Consider the following 20,415-nt stretch of genomic DNA (forward strand, 5'->3'; position numbering starts at 1 on the left):
CATGCCCTTTTTCATTGCCTCGATGATTTGATATTTTTATGAAAATGGAAAACTTTTTAACATGCTTTGTCGCATTTATATGCTACAGGTTACAAAGTGAGAGCCTTGTAAACACCTCAATACTTAAAAAGTACCCGTACTCAGTACTCAGCCGGCAGCATAATGAAAAGTGGGACTAGACACGGTGTCCATATGGAGAGGAAAAATATACATAGAATATTTTTAACCCAATGTATTGATTGTATAAACGGAATCCTTCTGTAACTTTGGTAACTGCATACTTGTTGTTTGGTAATAAAACCAGAGGAGGGTATACTACTACTTTAGAATTGTGTAACGTTAAAGAAAAAAAAAAAAGTGTAAAAATCTTATGTTTAAAAAGAGAGACATTACGTAAATGGTGTGTACTTTAACGAGAGGAGGCAAAGCTGCATGCAACAGCTCGAAATTCTGTATTGACTTTTTTTTTCCCAGTATTAGAGGTGCAATACTTGCTAGAAAAATTCACGGTGCTCTCCCTCCTCCGCTCGGCTCCTTCCAAACTGCTTGCTGGCTCACCCAAAAAAAGAGCAAGAAGCAGCCCAAATCCTTTCTCAAGGTGGCATTTTCCTACTTCACCACCACGCTCCAAAGCAGTTTTAGCTGTGAATGCTTCAGCCAAAGCTTTTGGTGAAAGCTGCGGCCCTGTTTGCATTGGCACCTGCCCAAAAGTGTGAGTGTGTCCACAAAGCTGCACCCCAGGCCTTGGAGCCCCCGCTGTACTCTGTAAGTTCTCCCTCCAGAGAGTTGTTAAATTCAGTAGTGACCTGAATGTATGGCTTTATTCTGAGGGTTTTAGGGGCGATGTCAGCTGAACTGTGTTGTAGGTCTCGCGTGTGGTTTGTCTCCTTTTACGCTGTTAAATGTCAGGGACCCGCGGGCCCGCGCTGCCACAGGCTGAGGGTGCACCTTGGTGGACACACCGAGGGGAGGGAGTTGACCACTGAAACACCCCCAAATTGCTCTTCAACAACAACAACAACAAAATAAAACCCGACTTTGATTACAAACAACCCCCATTTCTCAGCCAAGTATTGCACTGATGATACCCGAGTAATAACGCCAGGGCACCGACAGCAAAGCGGTGCCTCAAACCACACCAAGGTTGCTTTATATGTAAAGAAAATTTGAGCGAGCTGCCCTGAAGAAAGGCCTAGTGCCGAGATGAGAGAGAGACAGAGAGATGTTTGGAGATGTTTAGCCAGTGCCCTTCTCCCCTGTGAGCCGCAGAGGCTCAGAGCGGTGCTGGCTTTGTAAAGGGAAAGGCCTTCATTTCTTCGTTTATCCCCCCAGCAGCGCTGGAGAGCGAGGTGGCTTCAATAAGCCTGGTGGTAAGTTTTTGAGCATTACAATGGATAGTGTTAAAAAAAAAAAAAAAAAAAAAAATTTGCAGTCAGTTTTTTTTTTTTAGCACGAAGTGTAATTTTTTATTCGTTTAAGTGGTTTAAAAATGACAATATGCAACCAGACTGTAATGGGTACTGCCGGCGATGCCCAGGGGTATGCGGACACAGTGGAAGAGTTGAGCAACCACTCCTGTAATTTTGGGGAAAAGAAATGGTTTGGATGTAATAATTTTTTTTTAATATATATAGATATATTAAGTAACTTTTATTAATGAACTTAAAAACTGATTGGCTTGGTAAAACCTTTTAAAAAAATCAGCGTTAATAGTGGTTAACGGTTTGAAACCTGCTAAAAAAAAAAAGAAATCAGTGTAATAGTGGTTATTGGTTGGAAAAAATGCTTAAAACCAGTGTAATAGTGGTTTTTGGTTGGAAAAAATGCTTAAAACCAGTGTAATAGTGGTTTTTGGTTGGAAGAAGTGCTAAAAGAGCCACCTGATGGCCCAGTAAGGTGCAGTGCTGCTGCTTGTGCGGCGCAGGTCGTAGCTAGAGTTGTGTGTGTCGGTTCTCCAGCCCGCAGGGCCCCCACTAACACCCTTCCCTATGCTTCTCTCCCGCCTGGCAGGACACATGGAGGAAGGACCCGACCTGGATTTAGGTAATTCCCACCAAACTCCCTCCCCAGGTTGTGAAACCGACGTTTGTGTCCTCGTTCCAAGGGCTGCGGCCACCGTGGCGTCACCCCACTGCCACTTCCAGCCTTTCTGGCTGTTCCATCATTTCTTCATTCCCAAACAGCTGGAAAACCACCACCCGTGGTTGGGAGCTGCTCCCCCTTCTCTGCAGGAATGCAGGGGGTTGGGGGCTGCTCTGGAGCTCTTCCAGGGAGCCTGCAGCACCCCCAAGCCTCGTCCCTGGCTTGTCCCTTCCTGTCACACAGGCGTGGCTGGAAGTTCTGCGTCAGCCTTCCAGCATCGGAAAAGGGGGGTGGATGTCCTTGTGTGGGAGCCCAGGGGGCACCAAGGTCTTCCTCATCTCTCCTCTGGGATGTGTCCTGAAATAACCTGGGGCTTCTTCCCACGTGGGTGGGTGTGGGCTCTGTCTGGCCATGGCACTCGGGAGGTGAGGTGGGGACAGCAAAGCTGCAGCCATGGAGGGGATGAGAGGATGGAAAGAACTCGGCCCTGGGGTATCCCTGCCCTTCCTCTGACCCTGGGAATTGTCTCCTAGGCCCCCCTATGGACCCGGAGGAGGACTCAGACAGCACTGCAGTCTATGTGCAGGGACTCAATGATAATGTGACCCTGGAGGATCTGGCAGATTTCTTCAAACAGTGTGGTGTTGTCAAGGTGAGGGGACATTGTGACCCCGTGCTGGCAGAGGGAAAAGGGTCACCCAACCTCCTCCTCTTCCTCCTCCTCCTCCCTGCCTATTGCTCACATCCTTCTGGCCCCTCATGTCCAGGCTCTGGGAGAGGCCTGGCAGGGCTGTTTAGGGCCTGTCCCTTCATTTCTGGGGTGTCTGGGCAGTTGCTGTCATCCATGGTAGGCCTGGCCCCTTTCTTCTCTCCTGGAGTCCCTGCAATGAGCTGCTGGAAAGCAGAACAGTAAATCCCAGCTGGGCTCTGGGGAGACAGGACTGGGGTGACATTGCACTGTCCCTTAGATGAACAAGAGGACGGGGCAGCCCATGATAAACCTGTACATCGACAAGGAAACGGGCAAGCCCAAGGGCGATGCCACCGTGTCCTACGATGACCCGTCCACTGCCAAAACTGCCGTGGAATGGTTCGATGGTGAGTGCTGGGGGTGGAATTCCAAAAACTCCCCCAAGTGTGGGGAGCACCTGGGTGCAGGCGTGTGTGAATCAGGACTCACCGATGCTGCTCCCATTGTGTCCCTCCCAGGGAAGGATTTCCAGGGCAGCAAGCTGAAGGTGACCCTGGCCCGGAAGAAGGGCCCGATGAACAGCCTGAGGGGCGGGATGCCCCCCCGGGAGCAGCGGGGGATGCCCCCACCCCTCCGTGGAGGTACCGTGCAGCCCCCCCCGAGCTCTGCCTGTCCTTCCCAGGGCTCCCAGCACTAACAGGGCTCCTTCCCGCAGGTCCAGGGGGCCCCGGTGGCCCAGGGGGTCCCAGCGGGCCCAGCGGCCCCATGGGCAGGATGGGGGGCAGAGGTGGAGACAGGGGTGGCTTCTCCTCGAGAGGACCACGGGGATCCCGGGGGAACCCGTCCGGAGGGAGCGTCCAGCACCGCGCCGGGGACTGGCAGTGCCCCAACCCGTGAGTACCCCACAGCCCTGTGGGCAGTGCCCCAACCCCTGAGTACCCCACAGCCTTGTGGGCAGTGCCCCAACCCCTGAGTACCCCACAGCCCTGGGCCATGCTGCAGCTGGCCAGGGCAGAATCATCCCAATCATCCCAGAATCACTGGCTGGGCCTTCCCAGGAAGCAGCTTCCAGCTGGCACAGAGGGAGGGATGGGGTCACTCCTGGGGGCTGTGGGTGAGCTACGGCTCCTGTGGGCAGCCAGGCCCCCACCCCACTGTGGGAGCTGTGCCCCACGTCCTGCCCTTGTGTCCCCTCTCCACGTGCTCTCCTGCTTCCCAATGTCACCCCAGCTGGAATGCTGTCCCACTCTGGCCTAACTGGAATTTGTACCCAGGGGCTGTGGAAACCAGAACTTTGCCTGGAGAACAGAGTGCAACCAGTGCAAGGCGCCCAAACCGGAGGGGTTCCTCCCACCCCCCTTCCCTCCTCCAGGTACGTTTGGGGGTTCCCAGCCCCACTTCCCAGCAGGACGCCCCAGGCCTGGCCTCAGGCTCCTTGGGGAATGGCTGGGCCAGCTCCAGGAGCTGCCAGGGCCTTCATCCCTCGGTGAGCCATGACATGGAGACTGGGATTTCTCCTGTGCTAACTGGATTTGGGGGGGCTCTCAGCAGCACCCCAACTCCCCAGGGCACTGCTTCATCCTTAATGAACCCCGAATCCTCTCGGGCACCCAGCAGCTCGCAGCCCTTCTCCTGGCAGAGCTGGGCGTGCTGGGATGCCGGGGTGGGGAGCAGGGCTCGGGCTGTGCTCCCTGGGGCTCACTCCCGGCTCTCTGCTCCTCCCGCAGGCGGTGACCGCGGCCGAGGCGGCCCCGGGGGGATGCGGGGCGGGCGCGGCGGGGGCCTCATGGACCGAGGGGGACCCGGGGGGATGTTCCGAGGCGGCCGCGGCGGAGACCGAGGCGGATTCCGAGGTGGCCGGGGCATGGACCGAGGCGGCTACGGAGGAGGCGGCCGGAGAGGAGGAGGAGGCGGCGGCCCCGGGGGACCCCCCGGACCCCTCATGGAGCAGATGGGAGGAGGAGGCAGAGGACGGCGCGGAGGGCCGGGAAAGATGGACAAGTACGGATGGAGGGTGGGACAGGGAGTGATGGGAGGGGACCCTGGGGAGGGGGAGACCCTGATGGGGACAAGGTGGGGGGGGCTGGGGTGGGACAAATGGGTGGGGGGGGCAAGGGGTGAATGGTGGGGGTGGGATGGGGTGGGGGAGTGGGTGCGGGGTCTCTGGGTGAGGGGTTAAGGAGCCTCCCCGACCCGGGGAGGGCTCCTGGACCCCACGACTGACCCTTCCCCCCCCCCCCCGGCCCACAGGGGCGAACACCGCCAGGATCGCCGAGACCGGCCCTACTAACGCCGCCCCCCCAGAGCCGCATTTACTACCAGATTTATTTTTTAAAACAGAAAAAAAATGTTTTAAATTTATAATTCCATATTTATAATGTTGGCCACAACATTATGAGTCCTCCTTGTCTGTACTTTAGTATTTTTCACCGTTTGTGGAGAAACATTAAAACCAAGTTCAACGGTAGCGTGATGAATTCTTTCTTCCCCCCCTCCCCCAAAATAAAACCGGTTGTTTAACGCGCCCCCGCCCCCCTCCCCGCCTGTAACGCTGTGAACGGTTGTGACGGTTGTTTTTTTAAATAAAATTCCCGCTGTTTGTAACCGCACCATTGCTGGCCTTTCTTGAGACCACCCGGGGGAATGCGGCCCCCGGGCCCGGGCCGGGGTAGGAGGGGATGGAGGGGAGGGACGGAGCCGCCCGGTGCATCCGATGTGCCTCAGTTTCCCCAGCGGGTGTGAGTTCCGGGGAAGGGCGGGAGTGTGGGGGGGGGAGGAGGAGGATGCAGATCAATGGAAGCGGGGAGCCACACCCGGGCGGGGGTGGGGGAATGTCACCGAGTGTCGCTATGTGTCACCCCCGTGCCCCTCCCGTGTCCGTGCCGCCCCCCCAAATCACGTCCGTGCCCCCTCCCCCCCCCCTCCCCGTGTCTGTCTGTGCTGCGCCCCCGCCCGTGTCCGTGTCTGTGTCCCCCCCTCCGGGCCATGTCCCTGTCCCCCCCCCCCCCATGTCCGTGTCCCCCCCGCTCCCGTCCCCGCCCGCCGCCGCCGCCGCCCCCGTCCCGGCCCTTTCTGGGCCGCCTCCAACTTCCCGGCCGGGGCGCGGCGGCGGCGGCGGCGGCGGCTCCGCGGGGCTGCGGCGGCCGAGCCTCGTTGGGCGCCCCCCGGGCCCCCCCGGCTCCCCCCGGGCCGCTGCGGGCGGCCGATGGCGGCGGGGGCCGCGGCGGGGCCCCCCCGGCGCTGGGAGCCGCGGCCCGGCCCGGAGCGGGGAGCGGGCCCGGCCCGGCCGTAGCGGAGCGCGGAGCGGCGGCGGTGAGTGAGGCCGGGGGGGTCGGCGGGTGGCCCCGGGCCCTGTGTCCCCTCCCCAGTGTCCCCGCAGGTGCCGATCCCCTCCCGCCGCCCCCGCTGGATCGGCCCGGAATAGGGAGCCCAGCGCCGAAAGGGACCCCCCCACCCCGAGACAGAGACACCCCAGGGATGGACAGACGCCCCCCAAGGGACAGGGGGACCCCCGATACGGACACCCCCGAGCACGGACAGCCCCCCCCTCCGAGGGTAGGGACCCCCCCGGCAGAGACAGCCCCCCCCGGGGGAAAGGGACACCCCGCGACAGGGACACCCCCTCCCCGAGGGAAAGAGACACCCCCCGACAGGATCCCCCACTCTGGAGGGATGGGGACCACCCCCCAACAGGGTCCCCCATCCCCGAGGGTGGCAGTGCCACCCCCCCCCAGGTGAGAGGACCCTCCCCAACAGGGACACCCCTCCGAGGGTAGGGGCCACCCCCTCAGCAGCAGGGACACCCCAGGGGCAGGACCCCCCTACCAGGGTGTGGGGCTGGGCTGGGGGTGGCAGTGGAGGTCAGGGTGACCCCCCCTGCTGAGCCATCCCTGGCTCTTGTACCCCCACCCCAGGGCAGGGACAGCCGGGGGTCTCCCCGAGGTGCAGCCTCCACCCCATTGCTGAGTGCTGGGACCCAAATCCCCCCACCCCCTGCAGCCCCTCGGGGTTGAACCCACCCAGGGTAAAGGGGGGGCTCCCTGCCCTTGGCACTGCCATCCCTCGTGGTGTCACCTGCTCCAGGGTGGGGACACCCACCATGACTGGGCAGCTTCTAGGGCGGGGTTGGGGAGGGATGTGCCCTCTGTGCCCAGGGGTGGGCATGGGTGACAAGGGACTCATTAACCTGGGGGGGGGTCACAGGATGAGGGGACGTGGAGAATGGGGACAAACATGGTGGGGGGACATGAGGGGAGGGGACATGGGCTGTGGGGGGGGACACACGGGGTGGAGGGACAGGGAGTGGGGGGGCTGCAGGTCCTGGCCGGGATCAGCCAGGTCCCGGAGGGGTTGGGGTGGCAGTGGTGGTGGTAACATGTGGGGGAAACTGAGGCACAGAGGGGTCACTGAGGTTGGTGGGTGGTTTGGGGGGGGCTTTGGGGCTTTCCTGCCCATGACAGCCTCCGTTGTCCCCCTGCAGGCACCTGGCCATGGCTGACCCCAGCCACATCCAGTCGGCCGCCTCCAAGAGCATCCGCCCCTTCCGCTCCAGTGAGGAGTACCTGGAGGCCATGAAGGAGGACCTGGCCGAGTGGTTCAACACCCTCTACGACCTGGACATCCAGGTGGACACCTTCCTGGAGAGCCTGGAGACCGGCTGTCACCTCTGCCGCCACGCCAACAATGTCAACCGCACCGCCCTGGACTTCCAGGAGCGGCACCCCGAGGCGGCCGCCCGCATGCGAGTGCCCCAGAACGAGGTGGTGTTCCAGGCCAAGAACGTGGTGCCCGGCTCCTTCATCGCCAGGGACAACGTCTCCAACTTCATCCAGTGGTGCCGGCAGGACCTGGGCATCCAGGACGTGCTCATGTTTGAGACCAACGACTTGGTGCTGAAGAAGAACGAGAAGAACTTTGTCCTCTGCCTGCTGGAGGTGGCCAGGAGGGGCTCCAAGTTCGGCATGCTGGCCCCCATGCTGATCCAAATGGAGGAGGAGATCGAGGAGGAGATGAGGGACCAAATGGCCGAGGGCGCGCTGGGCGCGCGCCGGGAGAGCCGGGAGCCCCGGGCGGGCGCCTTCCCCAGCCGGGCCCGGCCCATGGCCCTGTGCGACCTCAGGAACCTGGACGAGCTGGTGAGACACGCGCTGCCCGCGGAGCCCTGCGCCTGGGTGAGGGCCCTGCGGCCGCCCAGGCCGGGCCTCGCCCGGTGCTCCAGGGGAGCCCCTGCCCAGCCACCCAGCGGGCAGCTCTGTGCTTCATGGGAGCTCCTCTCTGTGTGCCCAACAGGGTGCCCTCTGCCTCCAGGGGGGTCCTGCCTGCCCACACAGTGGTCACTATGAGGTGCCACCTGTGTATGGCCCATGGGAGAACCTCTCTGTCCACCCAATGGTCACTCTGTGGTCACCAGGAGGTCCCACCTCTCTATGGCCCATGGGAGAACCTCTCAGTCCACCCAATGGTCACTCTGTGGTCACTACGAGGTCCCACCTGTCTCTGTCCACCCAGCAGGGTCCATGGAGGGTCCCACCCATCTCCCTGCTCCCCTGGAGTCCTCTCTGTCTCTGTGGCCCCTGGGAGGTCCTGTCTGTGTGCCCTGTGAGGTGCTCCATGATCCATGGGAGCTCCCACCTGTCCCCCACAGTGGGGCATCCTCTGGTCCCTGGCAGGTCCCACCTGTCCCTGTGACCCCCAGGAAGTCCCTCCTGCCCATCCAAAGGGCACTCAGTGGTCCAGGGGAGGTCCCACGTGTCACTGTGACCCCTGTGGTCCGTAGGATCTTCTGCCCACTGCTGTGGTCCATGCTCCACCCACCCATCCCAGCTCTCCATGGCTACGGCAGCTCCTCCCCACCCACCCCGGCTCCCGTGGAGCCTCCTGACTCTGTTTTGGTGGCTGTGACCAGAATCACAGCAGGGACACAGGTGTCACCTGTGCCCTGCTCCCCATCAGGGGTGATCCACAGCGGTCCCCACCCGGGGCTGCTCCTCCCTCCTCGGGGCTGCTGTCCCCAGGGAGGACATGGGGACATCCCAGCCACAGTTTGGGGTGTCAGGAGGGGAGTGCGGGGACCCCGCCGGGCGGGGAGCTCAGGATGGATTAAAGGCGGGTGCGGGATCCGTCCCGCGGGTGAGGCAGCGGATTAACCCTGCCCGGGGGGGACACGGGGGGCTCTGCCCTCCCCTGCCTCCCTAAGCCTTTTTTCAATTGAAACCCCAATTCCTCATTAAGTCCCTCATTAAAGAGCATCCTGACCCCCCCCCCCCTCCGCCCAGGGCCGTTTCGGGGGGGCTCCCCCGTGGCTGTTGCCCCCCCAAGCCCCCCTGGCCGGGCGCTGCATTTTTCCGGGCTGCGTAATTCCTCGCCATCGGCTTTTATGGGCAGCGCCAGCGCCGGGGAGGAGCCTGGCGGAGCAGGACCCGGCTCGCCGCGTCCCCAGGTGCCCCCCCGGGGTGGCAGCAGGGTCACGACCCCTCCTCACTGCAGAGCCCCCGCCCCCCGGCACTCCGTGACTCAGTTTCCCCAGTTTCCCATCCGTGTCACCCGGATGGGAACCGGGGCGGCCACATCCTTCCGTCCTCTCACCGCTGCCATGGGCACAGCCGCGGGAAGATCCCCCACCCCCCAAAATCACGGAATTAGTAAAGAAACCCCAAATTTGGGGGCGAGGCGGCGCCGTGTCCCCCCCGCAGCCCCGGGCCGGGGCAGGATCGGCCGCGTCCCCGCGTCCCCCCGTGGCTCCCGGTTAATCCCTGACGTCAGCCCGGGGATAGAGGCGGCAGCTGGCACTGCCCGGCCACCCCACAGCCCCGGGGTGCCCTGCCCGGCCCCCCGAACCCTCCCGCTCCGCTTCTCCCCGTGCCACACCTGCAAGTTCAGAGGGAGGCAAAACCCCCCGGGATTGACCCCATTTCTGTGGGTGGATGCAGGTCCTGCCCCATGGGGGGGTCTGGGGGTGACTCCCCCGTGGTTCAGCATCACTGGGGTGGGGGATGTTGTGTGTGTGGACCCCAAACGAGGAGAGCTGTGCCCGTTCTCAGCCTGCTGGGGTGCCCGGCCATGGGAGGAGAGCCCGGCCCCGCTGCCCCCGAGCCCCCCCAGCCGCTCCCCACGGAGCGTGGGGGGCACACAGAGCCCTCCATGTGTGCCCGTCTGAGGGGCTGCCCCTATAGTGGGGATCCACACCGACCCTACAGCGGGGTCTGTGCCCCACCGACCCTACAGTGGAGGGTCCATGACCCACCAGCCCTATAACAGGGGGGTTTGTGCCCCACCGACCCTATAGCAAGGGTTCCTGGGGCCCTATAGTGGAGGGTCCATGCCTCACTAGCCCTGTACCGGGGTTTGTGCTCACTGACCCTATAGGGGGACATCTGTGCCCATCTGCCCTATAATGGCGGGTCTGCACCCCACCGGCCCTATAGGGGGGTTCTATGCCCACCAGCCCTATAGCAGTGGGTCCGTACCTACTGATCCCATAACAGGGGGTCTGTGCCCCACTGACCCTATAGGGGGGTTCCTATGCCCACCAGCCCTATAATGGGGGGGTCAATGCCCTGCTTGCCCCATAATGGGAGGGGGGGTGCCCCAGCAGCTCTGTATCGGGGGTCTGTGCCCCAGCAGCCCTATAAGGGGTTCTGGACCCCGCCGACCCTACAGAGGGGCATCCACGCCCCGCTGACCCCTCCCCTGTGTGCCCGCAGGTGCGGGAGATCCTGGGCTGCTGCTCCTGCCCCTCGCAATTCCCCATGGTCAAGGTCTCGGAGGGGAAGTACAAAGTGGGCGACTCCAACACGCTCATCTTCGTCCGAGTGAGAGCCGCCCCGACCCCATTGTCCCCCTGACCCCATTGTCCCCCTCACCCCATTGTCCCCATCACCCCATTGTCCGCTCCTGACCCCATTGTCCCCCTTCAACTCCATTGTCCCCCCTCACCCCATTGTCCCCATCACCCCATTGTCCCCCCTCACCCCATTGTCCCCCTCACACCATTTTCCCCCTCACCCCATTGTCCCCTCCTGACCCCATTGTCCCCCTCTCACCCCATTGTCCCCCCCTCTCCCTATTGTTCCCCCTCACCCCATTGTCCTCCTCTCACCCCATTGTCCCCCTCACCCCATTGTCCCCCTCCTCACCCCATTGTCCCCCTCACCCCATTGTCCCCCCCTCACACCGTGCCCCTCTGCTTCCCCCGCTCCCGGGCAGGGTGTGCGGGGTCCCGAGCTGGGTTTCCCGCCCACGCCGGGGTCCTAGGGTGCCTTTGGTGGCTTTTGGGGCCCGGCAGGTGACAGTGCTGCCCACAGGTGCTGCGGAGCCACGTCATGGTGCGCGTGGGCGGCGGCTGGGACACCCTGGAGCATTACCTGGACAAGCACGACCCGTGTCGCTGTGCTGCCCTCTGTGAGTGTCACCCCGCAGCCACTGCCATCCCCTGGCACCATCCTGGCTTCTGGGGGCTCCCAGTCAGAGTCCCTGGCTCTCCATGGGATCCGTTCCTGGATTCTCCATGGGGCCCCTTTCCCTGGTTCTTTCTAGGGTTTTGTTCCCTGCTTTTCTATGGGCTTCCAGTCCCTGGCTTTCCCTGTGGCCCCTTTCCCTGGTTCTCTATAGGATTTTGTTCCCTGATTTCCTATGGGGTTCCATTCCCTGGCTCTCCATGGGATCCGTTCCCAGATTCTCCCTGGGGCCCCTTTCCCTGGTTCTCTCTGGGGTTTTGTTCCCTGATCTGTGGAGTTCTCATTCCCTGGTTCTCCACTCTCCATGGGTTCCATTTCCAGATTCTCGCTGGGGCTCCATTCTCTGTGGGACTCTTCTCCCTGGTTCTCTGTGGGGTTTTGTTCCCTGATTTTCTGTGAGGTTCCATTCCCTGGTTCTCCATAGATTCTGTTCCCAGATTCTTGCTGGGGCTCCATTCTCTGTGGGGTTTTGTGGGAGTCTGTGGGGCTCTTCTCCCTGATTCTCTGTGGGGTTTTGTTCCCTGATTTTCTGTGAGGTTCCATTCCCTATGAGGTTCCGTTCCATTCCATTCCATTCTCCCTGAGGCTCCATTCTCTGGTTCTCTGTGGGGTTTTGTTCCCTAATCCTCTGTGGGGTTCCATTCCCTGGTTCTCCATGGGCTCTGTTCCCAGATTCTCCCTGGTTCTCTATGGGGTTTTGTTCCCTAATCCTCTGTGGGGTTCCATTCCCTGGCTCGCCTTGGGACGCTGTTGCTGATTTTCCATGGGGCTCCATTCCCTGGTTCTCTGCAGGGCTCTGTTCTGGGGGGCTTCATTCCCTGATTTTCTGTGGGGTTCTGTTCCCTGTTTCCCCATGGGTTCCCTTCCTTGGTTCTCCATGGTTCTCCCTGATTTTCTGTGGGTTCCCTTCCCTGGGGCTGGGCTCCTCAGGGCACTGATCCTGCTGGAAGGGGGAAAAAGGGGAGTGACAAAAGTGGGGTTTTTCCCCAAATTCCCAAGGCGTCACCACCTCTGGGAATATTCCGGCTGGAAAATCGGGATGCTGGGAGGGGAGGGGTTGCTGACTCCCTCCCCCTGTCCCTTCCAGCTCACCGCCTGCCCCAGCCCCGCACCCCGGGCATGTCCCCCCAAAAAGCGGCTCCCGGCCCCTCCTCCTCGTCCCGCGCCTCCAGCCCCAGCGTCCCCCGGCGCCCCCGGCCCGCCGGGCCCCCCCAGCCCCGGGGGGACCCCCCGAAGCCCCCCCGGCAGGAGGGTTTGCCCCCCCGAGGGGGAGCCGCCCCCTGCTCCGGCAGCCCCTCCCGGAGCCCCGCCGAGCCGCGGGCAGCGGGGACGCTCAGGTACGGCCCCCCCGGGGCTGGGGGGGACCCCAAAACTGCACCGAGACCCCGCGGAAGGGCTGAGCCCCCCCGAGGGGATGGGGGAACGGGGGCGGTAATGGGGAAAGCGTTGGGGGCGGTGGGGGTGCAGTGAGGGGGGACAGTGGGAGGTGCTGGGGTGGAATGGGGTAACTGGGCTGAACTGGGGGATGCAATGGGGAACACTGGGGGGGACAGTGGGGGGGCAGTGAGGGGGAAATGGAATCACTGGGGACCGTGGGGGGGAAATGAGGAGCAAATGGGGGGATCATTGGGGGCAGTGGGAGGTACGAGAGGGTGAATTGGGGGTGCGCTGGGGGATGCAATGGGGAAGTCATGGGGAAAATGGGGGGCAGTGAGTGGTACTGAGGGGGCAGTGGGGTGAATTTGGGGTCAAATGGGGGTGCAGTAGGAAAGAATGGGGGAATGGGGATGCAGTTAGGGAAGGCAGGGGAGGGGAAATGGAGGATGACAATGGGGGTTCGGCTATGGGGACAAGCAATGGGGCACTGGGAGGTGATGGGGGCAGTGGGGGTCTGTGGGAGCAGTGGGAGGGGGGAGATGGGGAAAGCATTGGGGGATCAATGGAGGGAATAGTGGGGAGCAGGAGGGGAAGGGAAGGGGGGCTACAAGGGGGAAATGGGGGGTGCGTTGGGGGGCTGTGGGATTTCGTGGGGTTCAATGCAGGGGGGGCAGTGGGGGGCAATAGGGGTTCACTGGGGTGCAGTGGGGGAACAAGGGGGTGGAATGAAAGGGCAGTAGGGGAAATGGGGGTCCAGTGGGGTGTGAAATGGAGGGGGATGGGATTGGCAGGGAGGGGAATGTGGGGGGCCATGGGGGAGTTCAGAGAAGGGAGGCAGTGGGGGGAAGTGGGGGGAAGTGGGGTGCAATGGAGGGAATATGGGGTGCCATGGGCGGGGGCTGAGGGGGGAGAAGGAGAGTGGAATGGGAGGATTCAGTGGGGGTTTAATGGAGGGGGGAAATGGGGGACAGTGGGGAGGGAAATGGGGTTCTGGGGCGTGCAGGGAAGAGGAATGGGCAGTGAAGGGGGAGAACGGGGGGGGGTTTAATGGGGGGGCAAGGGGAGGGAAATGGGGTTCAATAGTGGCAATGTGGAGTTCGGCGGGGGTGCAGCGAGGATGGAAATGGGGTTTAAGGGGGAGGATGCAATGGGGGGCAGCGAGGAGGAATGGGGCTAAAGGGGGAAGAATGAACGGGTGCAGTGGGGAGGGAAGTGGGGTGCAATGGAAGGAATGTGGGGTGCCATGGGAGAGAATGGGCAGGGTTGGGTGGGGAGGGGTGCAATGGGGGGCACTGGGGGGGGGGTTCCACGAGGAGGGGTGCCAGGGGGGTACCAGTGGGGGGTTAATGGAGGCTGTGCAATCGGGGGGTGCCCTGGGGGGGGGACCCCAGTGTTCTCACTCCCCCCCTGTCCCGTGCCGCCCCCAGGCCGCGCGCCCCCGCGCGCTCCCGGCGCTGCTCGGGTGACAGCGACTCCTCGGCCGCCTCGGCGCAGAGCGGCCCCCGCCGCCCCCCGGCCCGCCGGGACCCCCCGGACCCCCCCGCCCCGGGCTCCCCCCGCGCCTCCCGCAGCCCCGGGCGCGGCTCGGCGCCGCTGCTGCTCATCCGCCGCCGGCCCGACGGGCAGCACTCGTGGGCACGGGCGGAGCCGGCCGCGGCCGGGAGCCCCGGGGGGCGGCGCGACCCCCGGCCCGGCGCCGGGGACCCCGAGGAGCTGGCGCGGAGGCTGCGGGCCCCGCGCTGGCTGGAGCCCGGGCAGGAGCAGCGGCTGTTCCAGCGGCTGGAGGAGGAATTCCTGGCCAACACGCGGCTGCTGGAGCAGCTGGGGGACACGGAGAGCGCCCCCCCCGCGCCCCCCGCCGCTGCCGCTGACTCGGCCTATTGCTCCTCCTCATCCTCGTCTTCCTCCCTGAACGTCTTCGCCAAGCACGGGCTGCCCGCGGAGGAGGGGCGGCGGGGCGGGAGCAGCGACGGGAACAACAACGGGAACAACAACGGGAACAACAACGGGAACCACGGCGGGTGCCCCCCGCTGCCGTCCAACCCCTCCCTGGCGGATGCGAGGCGCCGCTCCACCTTCTCCAGCTCCTCCGACGAGAGCTGCTGCTTCCCGGCCTCCTGGGACAACAACCGGGACACCCCGGGGAACGCCGGCTCCGACACCGACTGGGCCGCCGGGGAGGACGAGCTGATGGAGATGGAGGAGAGCCCCGGGCCGGGGGTCCCCGTGCCCCCGCCGCGGCCCTGGGCCAAGCCCCGGCTGGACACGCAGCCCCACAGGGCGCCCTCCCGCATCCCCACGCCCCGGGGCTACGGGGAACGGCCCCAGCGGGCCCCCAACGGCAGCGCCAGGGCCTGGGGGGCTCCGCAGAGCGTCCCCTCCTCCCTCCTGGAGCCCCCCTGGGCCCCGCGGGAGCGCGAGGGGCTGGAGGAGAACGCGTGGCCATGAGGGGTCCCTGAGGGGTCGGTGGCAGCGCCTGGCAGCCCCTGGGGACATCCCCGGGCTGCTGGGGAGGGTGGAGGTGGCACCCGGGCAGGCGATGGCCGCAGAGCTGGGGTGGCCAGGACTTCTGCATTTGGTGACTGTTGGCATTGGGGGGGCCCTGCAAGGAGCCCCCAGCCCCTGAGGGTGCCAGGGGTGTCCCCATGCCCTGGGGAGCAGCTCCAGGGGGGGCAGGCGTGTGGTCAGGGCAGGGATGGCCAGAGCAGAGCTGGGAATGGGGCTGGAGAGCACCCAGTTCCCTTCCTGGTCTCTATCTCCTCACTCTTCTCCACTTGTTTTCCTTATCTTGACCTTCTCTTCTTGTCTTCTCCTCCTCTTCTTGCTATTCTTATCCTCCTCCTCCTCTCATCTTCTCTCTCCTCTCTTCTTTTGGGCTGCCTCCTCCTCTTCTCCTCTTGGCCTTCACATCCTTTTCCCTCATCATCTTCTCCTCTTGACCTTCCCCTCTTCTCTTCTTGGCCTCATCATCACCTCCTGGGCCACTTTCTCCTCTCTCCTCTCCAGCCTCTCCTCTCCACCCCTGAGATGACTTGGGGACATGCAGTTTGTCACCCCAAGCCCCGTTTCAGGGCAGGAGGGGTCACTGTTCCCTCTCCAGCCCCCAGCTGGCCACAGCACTGCCCCCAGCTCGTGTTGATGTCCCTAGGGTGGGACAGGGCTGTGTCCCCAGCCCAGGCCACCAAGGCCCCCACCCCTGCATGTCCTCTCCAGCCAGTAAAGACCAACGGAGCTGAGCCCACCATGTCTGCTCATCTGTCCAGGGGGATTCAGAGCCCCAGGCCCGAGGGAAGGAGGCTCTGGGGGTGCCAGCAGGGGTGGGAGCAGTGAAGAGCAGGGTCCCAATGTCCTGGACCCCTTACAGCCACTGGAACCCCTCCAGAGGTGTCCCTGGAGCCCCAGGTGCCCCATGGCCAGGCACCTTCACCCCAGGGCTGCTGGCCCAGGGGACACAGCAGGCTGTGGGTCACCAGGAGGGTCCAGACCTGCTGGTGGTGACATCCCTGCTGTGACTTTGGGGATGGGTTCCAAAGCATGGTGTCCACTGTGCTCCTTGGACACCTGCTCTGCTGACCAGCCCCAGAGTGGTGCTGGTGGCCCATGGGGTGCCCCAGAGCAGCACCAGTGATTTATGGGGTGTCCCAGAGCAGGACTGGGTGGTGCTGCTCATCACCCACCCCACAGGGACCAGCAGCACCTCCTGGGGACCCCACACTTGTCCCCAGCCCCAGGAGGGGCTCGGGGCACCAAGACTGGACACCATGTACAGTGCAGGGCCACCTTGGTGGATCCCTGAGAGGCTCCAGGAGCAGAGCCACGAGCTCTCCAGGCCCTTCCTGTCCCCAAGGCCCCAGGGCTGGCCCCATGTCCCTGTCCCAGCCCTGCCCATCTGCTGTGTCAGGCCTTGCTGGGCCAGAGGCCACTGGCCCCAGGGAGGGCTTATCTGGCCCTGCAGGGCTGGCAGGAAGCTCCCAGGATCCTGATTCCCTCGGGGTCACTGGGCCATGGCCACCCCAGCAGTGTCCCCAGGGGCTGGTGTCACCTTTATTCAACATTCCCTCAAACCAGTGAACATTACAATATATTTATCTTTCATATATTAGAGATTTCCTGCTTCCAGGGAGGGGGGACCCATGGCTTGATTTGGGGGGCAAAGGAGCAGTGGGAGCCCCAGGGGAGCACCCAGGGGTGCCAGGGGGGAGCAGAGGGAGCCGTGGGGCTGGGCTGGGGGAGAAGGGACACTCAGAGCCCTCCTGGCCCTGTGGGAGGGGCTGGAGGGGGCTGGAAAAGCCCTTTTTAACCTGCACCTTAAGTACAGCCTCAAATGTGGGATCCTCAGCCCTTCTGGGAGCTTTGGGAAGGGCTCCCATGGGGAGGAGATCCTCTGTGAAGGGCTCACCCACAGCTCTGCTGAACCAGGGCACAAAATCAGGGAGAGCCAAAGCTGTTTCCCACCTGCTCCAGCCCCAAATCTCAGGGCTCCAGGAGGATCTGCAGCCAATCCCACAGCACTCTGGGCCCCCCAGCAGCTATTCCCAGGGTTTGCAATGCTGAACCCACCACCAGACAGCACTCCATGAGAGCCAGGAGCAGGAGCTGGGCTTTTTGGGATGTGGAGGGTGAAACTGGGATATGGAGGGAGCAGCACCAGGAGGAGGACATGGCATCACTCACACATGGATGGCTGCAGGGATGCAGGGACTGGGGACAGCCCCCTGCCCCCTCTGCTCCCCCCAGCCCCCCAGGAGAGGGAGAACCCCAGGGGCTGGGTCCTGGGCAGGGGGGAAAGGGGAGATGCACACAGATCCAGCCCTGCTCCCTCGGGTGGGAAAAGGAGGGGAGAGAGAGGAGGAGGAGGAGGAGGAGGAGGAGGGGCTGCAGCAGCACCTCAGTTCTTCAGGATGGTCTCATAGGCTTGGTAGATGTACTGGGACACCTCTGGTGCTCGGCATTTCAGGGATAACTGTGGGGAGAGAGGGAAGAGCGGGGTCATGGCCTCCCACCCCACACTGGAGAGCCCCCAGCCCCAAAGCAGAGCCCTGCATGCTGCAGCTCCCTCCTTCCCTCCCTCCCACGGGGCACTCCAGCTCCTGACTGCAGCTGGAAAAAGGTTATTAAAGCCCTGCAAGCCCTCCCAGGGCAGAGCCATCCACATGCAGCACAGGCAGGAACAGGCAGGGGCAACACTCCAGCTTCTGGGATTGGATTCAGTGCCTGGCGCTCCAGGGTGAGGGGTTCCCCAAAAACATCCTCCTTTCCAAAGAGGAATGAGCCCCTTCAGGTGTTTGCTTAAATATTACATCATTCCCAAATCAATTAGCTCCTCGAGCAGGGAAAGGTCATGGAGAATCCTCTGGGATAAGGATTTTCAGCTATCCTCATCTCCAGTGAAACCAGCAGGGCAATGGGGACATCCCAACCCTCCTTGTGCCAGCCCTGCTGGGAAGGAGAAGCAGGAGGCACCAGGAGACTGGCAGGGCAGGGAAAACATCGGGGGAGGGAGGAATATCCAGGCAGCAGCCAGGGAGAGCCCAAAGCCAGGGAAAAACCAATCTCTAACCTCCAAATCCTGCAAGAGCGGCAAGGCCGGCGAGGGCGGGCGGCGGGGACAGACACAGAGAGAGGAGTCAGGGTGACACAGCTGGCCCCACCCCACCCCAAAGGCTGCCAGGGACGTGGGGAGGGGACAGGGAGAGCAGGACACCGGGATGGCTCATGGGTGAGGTGTGGAGAGATCCCTGCTCAGGGAATGCTCCCAGGACAGGGCTCCGAGGAGCTGGGTGGGTTGGGAGCCCTCTGTGTCCCTCAGCTGTCCCCCCACAGGACCAGTGCCACCCTCCCCACGAGAGAGGGACAGCGGGGCTGGCACCAGCGCCACCAGCAGCTGGGGAGGTGCCACAGCAGGGATGTGCCCTCAGCCCCGGGGGCGGGAGCAGGCAGGGGATGGGATGTACCGTGAAGCTGGGGTTGCTGGGCTGGATCCGGAGCTCTGCCAGCACCCAGATGCCGTTGGTGAGCTTCAGGGACTGGTAGAGCATGTCCTGGCCCTCCACGTTCCTCTTGGCTATGGTGAAGATGTTGCTGCCTTGGAGTTTGCTGCTCACAGCATCTGGGATGGGAGAGAGAGAGGCTGAGGGGCTGGGCTGAGCCCCTGCTCCCCCTGGACCTGCTCCTGCCCCACCTCCTCTCCTCCTCGTCATGGAAGAGGCTTAGATTGGGTTTTAGGGAATTAGGGGAAGTTTCTTCATGGAAAGGGAGGCACAGCTGTGCAGGGCAGTGCTGGAGTCCCCACCCCTGCAGGGATTGAACAGCCACGTGGATGTGGCACTGGGGACAGGGTGAGTTAAGTGTGACCCGAGCCAGGTCCTTGCGAGGGGTGGCACCCACCTGCGTTGAGGGAACAATCTTTGATCTGGAACTGGGTCTCGTTCTCGTTGGGAATGTCCTTCCAGGTGGCCAGGAATGTCTGCCTCTCTGCAGGGAGGGAGGACACCAGCGCTGAGGGAGCTGCCAGACTGGCCACCCCAAAGGTGGCACCACACAGGTGACATGGCAGCCCAGGTATGTCACCCTGCCACCCGCTCCAGCAGCCTCAGGGCAGCCACCTGCTTTTGGGGGCTCACCCAATGTGATCAAGAAGGTTGCAGGGGCTGGGATGGCACCTAGGGACAGGTGAGAGAGCACACCTTGCTGGAGCCATGGTCACCCCACTCACCCATCTTGCCATCCTCCACGAACAGGATGTGCAGGGGGTACAGGGTGCTGAAGTAGAAGACGTCAATGTTGTTCTTTACTGCCACCTGGGGTGGAAGGACAAGGGGATTTCAACTCCTCAGGTTCCCAAAATATCCCATCCCATCCCCATCCCATCCCCATCCCAAAATGTCCCATCCCATCCCCATCCCATCCCATCCCCATCTCAAAATGTCCCATCCCATCCCCATCCCAAAATGTCCCATCCCATCCCCATCCCATCCCATCCCCATCTCATCCCATCCCCATCTCAAAATGTCCCATCCCATCCCCATCCCAAAATGTCCCATCCCATCCCATCCCCATCCCAAAATGTCCCATCCCATCCCCATCCCAAAATGTCCCGTCCCGTCCCGTCCCGTCCCATCCCATCCCATCCCCATCCCCATTCTCCATCCCCATTCTCCATCCCTCTGGAGCCAGGTGTCACTGCAGCAAGCACCTGGCTCCTGCTGCCACACCTCCCTCTGGATCTCTGCAAGGGACCCTGCCCTGTCCCCAGCTCCCCAGGAGGGGACAGCCCCGTGTTCCCCACCTGGAGGTTGTTGAGGGGCTCCATCTTCATGACGGAGCCCACGGTGTTGAGGGGCAGGGAGATCTCCACGGACTGGTTGGGAGCCAGAGGTGCATGCACCTGCAGAGGAGCTGCTGGGGCCAGGCCGAAGCTGAGGGACACCAGGGAGGGCAGGGGTCAGGGTGGGGACAGCAGGGGATGGCACAAGGTGCTGTCCATCCAAGCCTGGCACTCCCTGCCTTCCTCCATGGGCATCCCAGGAATCCCCTCACTGCCCCTGCACCATCCAGGACAGGGCTGGTTCCTGCCCTGCCCACCCTGGGGCAACCCCAAATCTCCCCCCTTCCTCCTCCAGCCATTGTGGCATTCTGCAGCATTTCCTCTGTGCCTTGGAGGGAAAAGGAAGCATTGATTTCCCAGGACAACCAACAGGACCCTGAGGAACAGCCTCTTCAGCCAACTTCTTAGAGGCTTTGGTTTGATGCTCATCACCACCACAGCCATCAGAGAGAGAAGGGTCATCACCAGAGGCTGTTCCCAGC

The 20,415-nt window shown here is 62.8% G+C and overlaps 3 protein-coding genes and 1 non-coding gene across 15 annotated transcripts in view; 2 read left to right on the forward strand and 2 right to left on the reverse strand.

Moving 5' to 3' along the window:
* Nucleotides 1-5,382, forward strand: part of EWSR1 (EWS RNA binding protein 1) — a 21,847-nt gene extending 16,465 nt beyond the window's left edge. For 2 of the 5 annotated variants that reach the window (XM_071445737.1, XM_071445739.1), the window contains 9 exons: nucleotides 1,333-1,370; nucleotides 2,011-2,043; nucleotides 2,616-2,734; nucleotides 3,051-3,180; nucleotides 3,292-3,414; nucleotides 3,489-3,666; nucleotides 4,048-4,145; nucleotides 4,501-4,774; nucleotides 5,024-5,382. In XM_071445737.1, the coding sequence (XP_071301838.1) occupies nucleotides 1,333-1,370; nucleotides 2,011-2,043; nucleotides 2,616-2,734; nucleotides 3,051-3,180; nucleotides 3,292-3,414; nucleotides 3,489-3,666; nucleotides 4,048-4,145; nucleotides 4,501-4,774; nucleotides 5,024-5,063 (1,033 nt within the window). In that variant the 3' untranslated portion in view covers nucleotides 5,064-5,382. Of the gene's footprint in view, nucleotides 1-88; nucleotides 1,019-1,332; nucleotides 1,371-2,010; nucleotides 2,044-2,615; nucleotides 2,735-3,050; nucleotides 3,181-3,291; nucleotides 3,415-3,488; nucleotides 3,667-4,047; nucleotides 4,146-4,500; nucleotides 4,775-5,023 lie in introns of those variants that run through there. The other 3 variants (XM_071445738.1, XM_071445740.1, XM_071445741.1) reach the window with 2 other exon arrangements.
* GAS2L1 (growth arrest specific 2 like 1) lies at nucleotides 5,373-15,842 on the forward strand. 4 transcript variants are annotated; one of them, XM_071445735.1, is made up of 6 exons: nucleotides 5,373-5,441; nucleotides 7,254-7,944; nucleotides 10,477-10,584; nucleotides 11,077-11,173; nucleotides 12,317-12,566; nucleotides 14,034-15,842. In XM_071445735.1, exons 2-6 carry the CDS (start codon nucleotides 7,264-7,266, stop codon nucleotides 15,052-15,054), a joined length of 2,157 nt encoding a protein of 718 aa, XP_071301836.1. In that variant the 5' UTR covers nucleotides 5,373-5,441; nucleotides 7,254-7,263; the 3' UTR covers nucleotides 15,055-15,842. The 4 variants fall into 4 exon arrangements, with proteins under 4 accessions (XP_071301836.1, XP_071301834.1, XP_071301837.1 ...); XM_071445733.1 differs by lacking the exon at nucleotides 5,373-5,441 and adding an exon at nucleotides 5,878-6,085; XM_071445736.1 differs by lacking the exon at nucleotides 5,373-5,441 and adding an exon at nucleotides 5,879-6,085 and having other exon boundaries at nucleotides 7,254-7,908.
* An 832-nt stretch (nucleotides 15,843-16,674) lies between these two features.
* The window catches only part of AP1B1 (adaptor related protein complex 1 subunit beta 1), a 28,816-nt gene continuing 25,075 nt past the window's right edge, over nucleotides 16,675-20,415 (reverse strand). For all 5 annotated transcript variants that reach the window (XM_071445721.1, XM_071445719.1, XM_071445720.1 and 2 more), the window contains 5 exons: nucleotides 19,895-20,024; nucleotides 19,322-19,406; nucleotides 18,994-19,080; nucleotides 18,561-18,715; nucleotides 16,675-17,569 (listed from right to left, as the gene is read on the reverse strand). In XM_071445721.1, coding sequence (XP_071301822.1) covers nucleotides 17,495-17,569; nucleotides 18,561-18,715; nucleotides 18,994-19,080; nucleotides 19,322-19,406; nucleotides 19,895-20,024 — 532 coding nt within the window. In that variant the 3' untranslated portion in view covers nucleotides 16,675-17,494. The remainder of the gene's footprint in view (nucleotides 17,570-18,560; nucleotides 18,716-18,993; nucleotides 19,081-19,321; nucleotides 19,407-19,894; nucleotides 20,025-20,415) is intronic.
* Nucleotides 20,311-20,415, reverse strand: LOC139598911 (small nucleolar RNA SNORD125). Its single transcript, XR_011682068.1, has one exon. It is a non-coding gene; the product is annotated as a small nucleolar RNA SNORD125 (small nucleolar RNA).

Source organism: Agelaius tricolor, unplaced genomic scaffold, assembly GCF_023055355.1.
Source record: "Agelaius tricolor isolate 1412-34295 unplaced genomic scaffold, bAgeTri1.0.p SCAF_20, whole genome shotgun sequence".
In the NCBI taxonomy this organism is placed as follows: Eukaryota; Metazoa; Chordata; class Aves; order Passeriformes; family Icteridae; genus Agelaius; species Agelaius tricolor.

What these genes read in the sequence shown, in the direction of transcription:
- GAS2L1 (XM_071445735.1), top strand. Translation starts at nt 7,264, where the DNA reads ATGGCTGACCCCAGCCACATCCAGTCGGCCGCCTCCAAGAGCATCCGC. An exon ending in CCGCGGAGCCCTGCGCCTGG is followed by an intron (nt 7,945 to 10,476) that starts GTGAGGGCCCTG and finishes GTGTGCCCGCAG; the next exon opens with GTGCGGGAGATCCTGGGCTG. An exon ending in GTGTCGCTGTGCTGCCCTCT is followed by an intron (nt 11,174 to 12,316) that starts GTGAGTGTCACC and finishes TGTCCCTTCCAG; the next exon opens with CTCACCGCCTGCCCCAGCCC.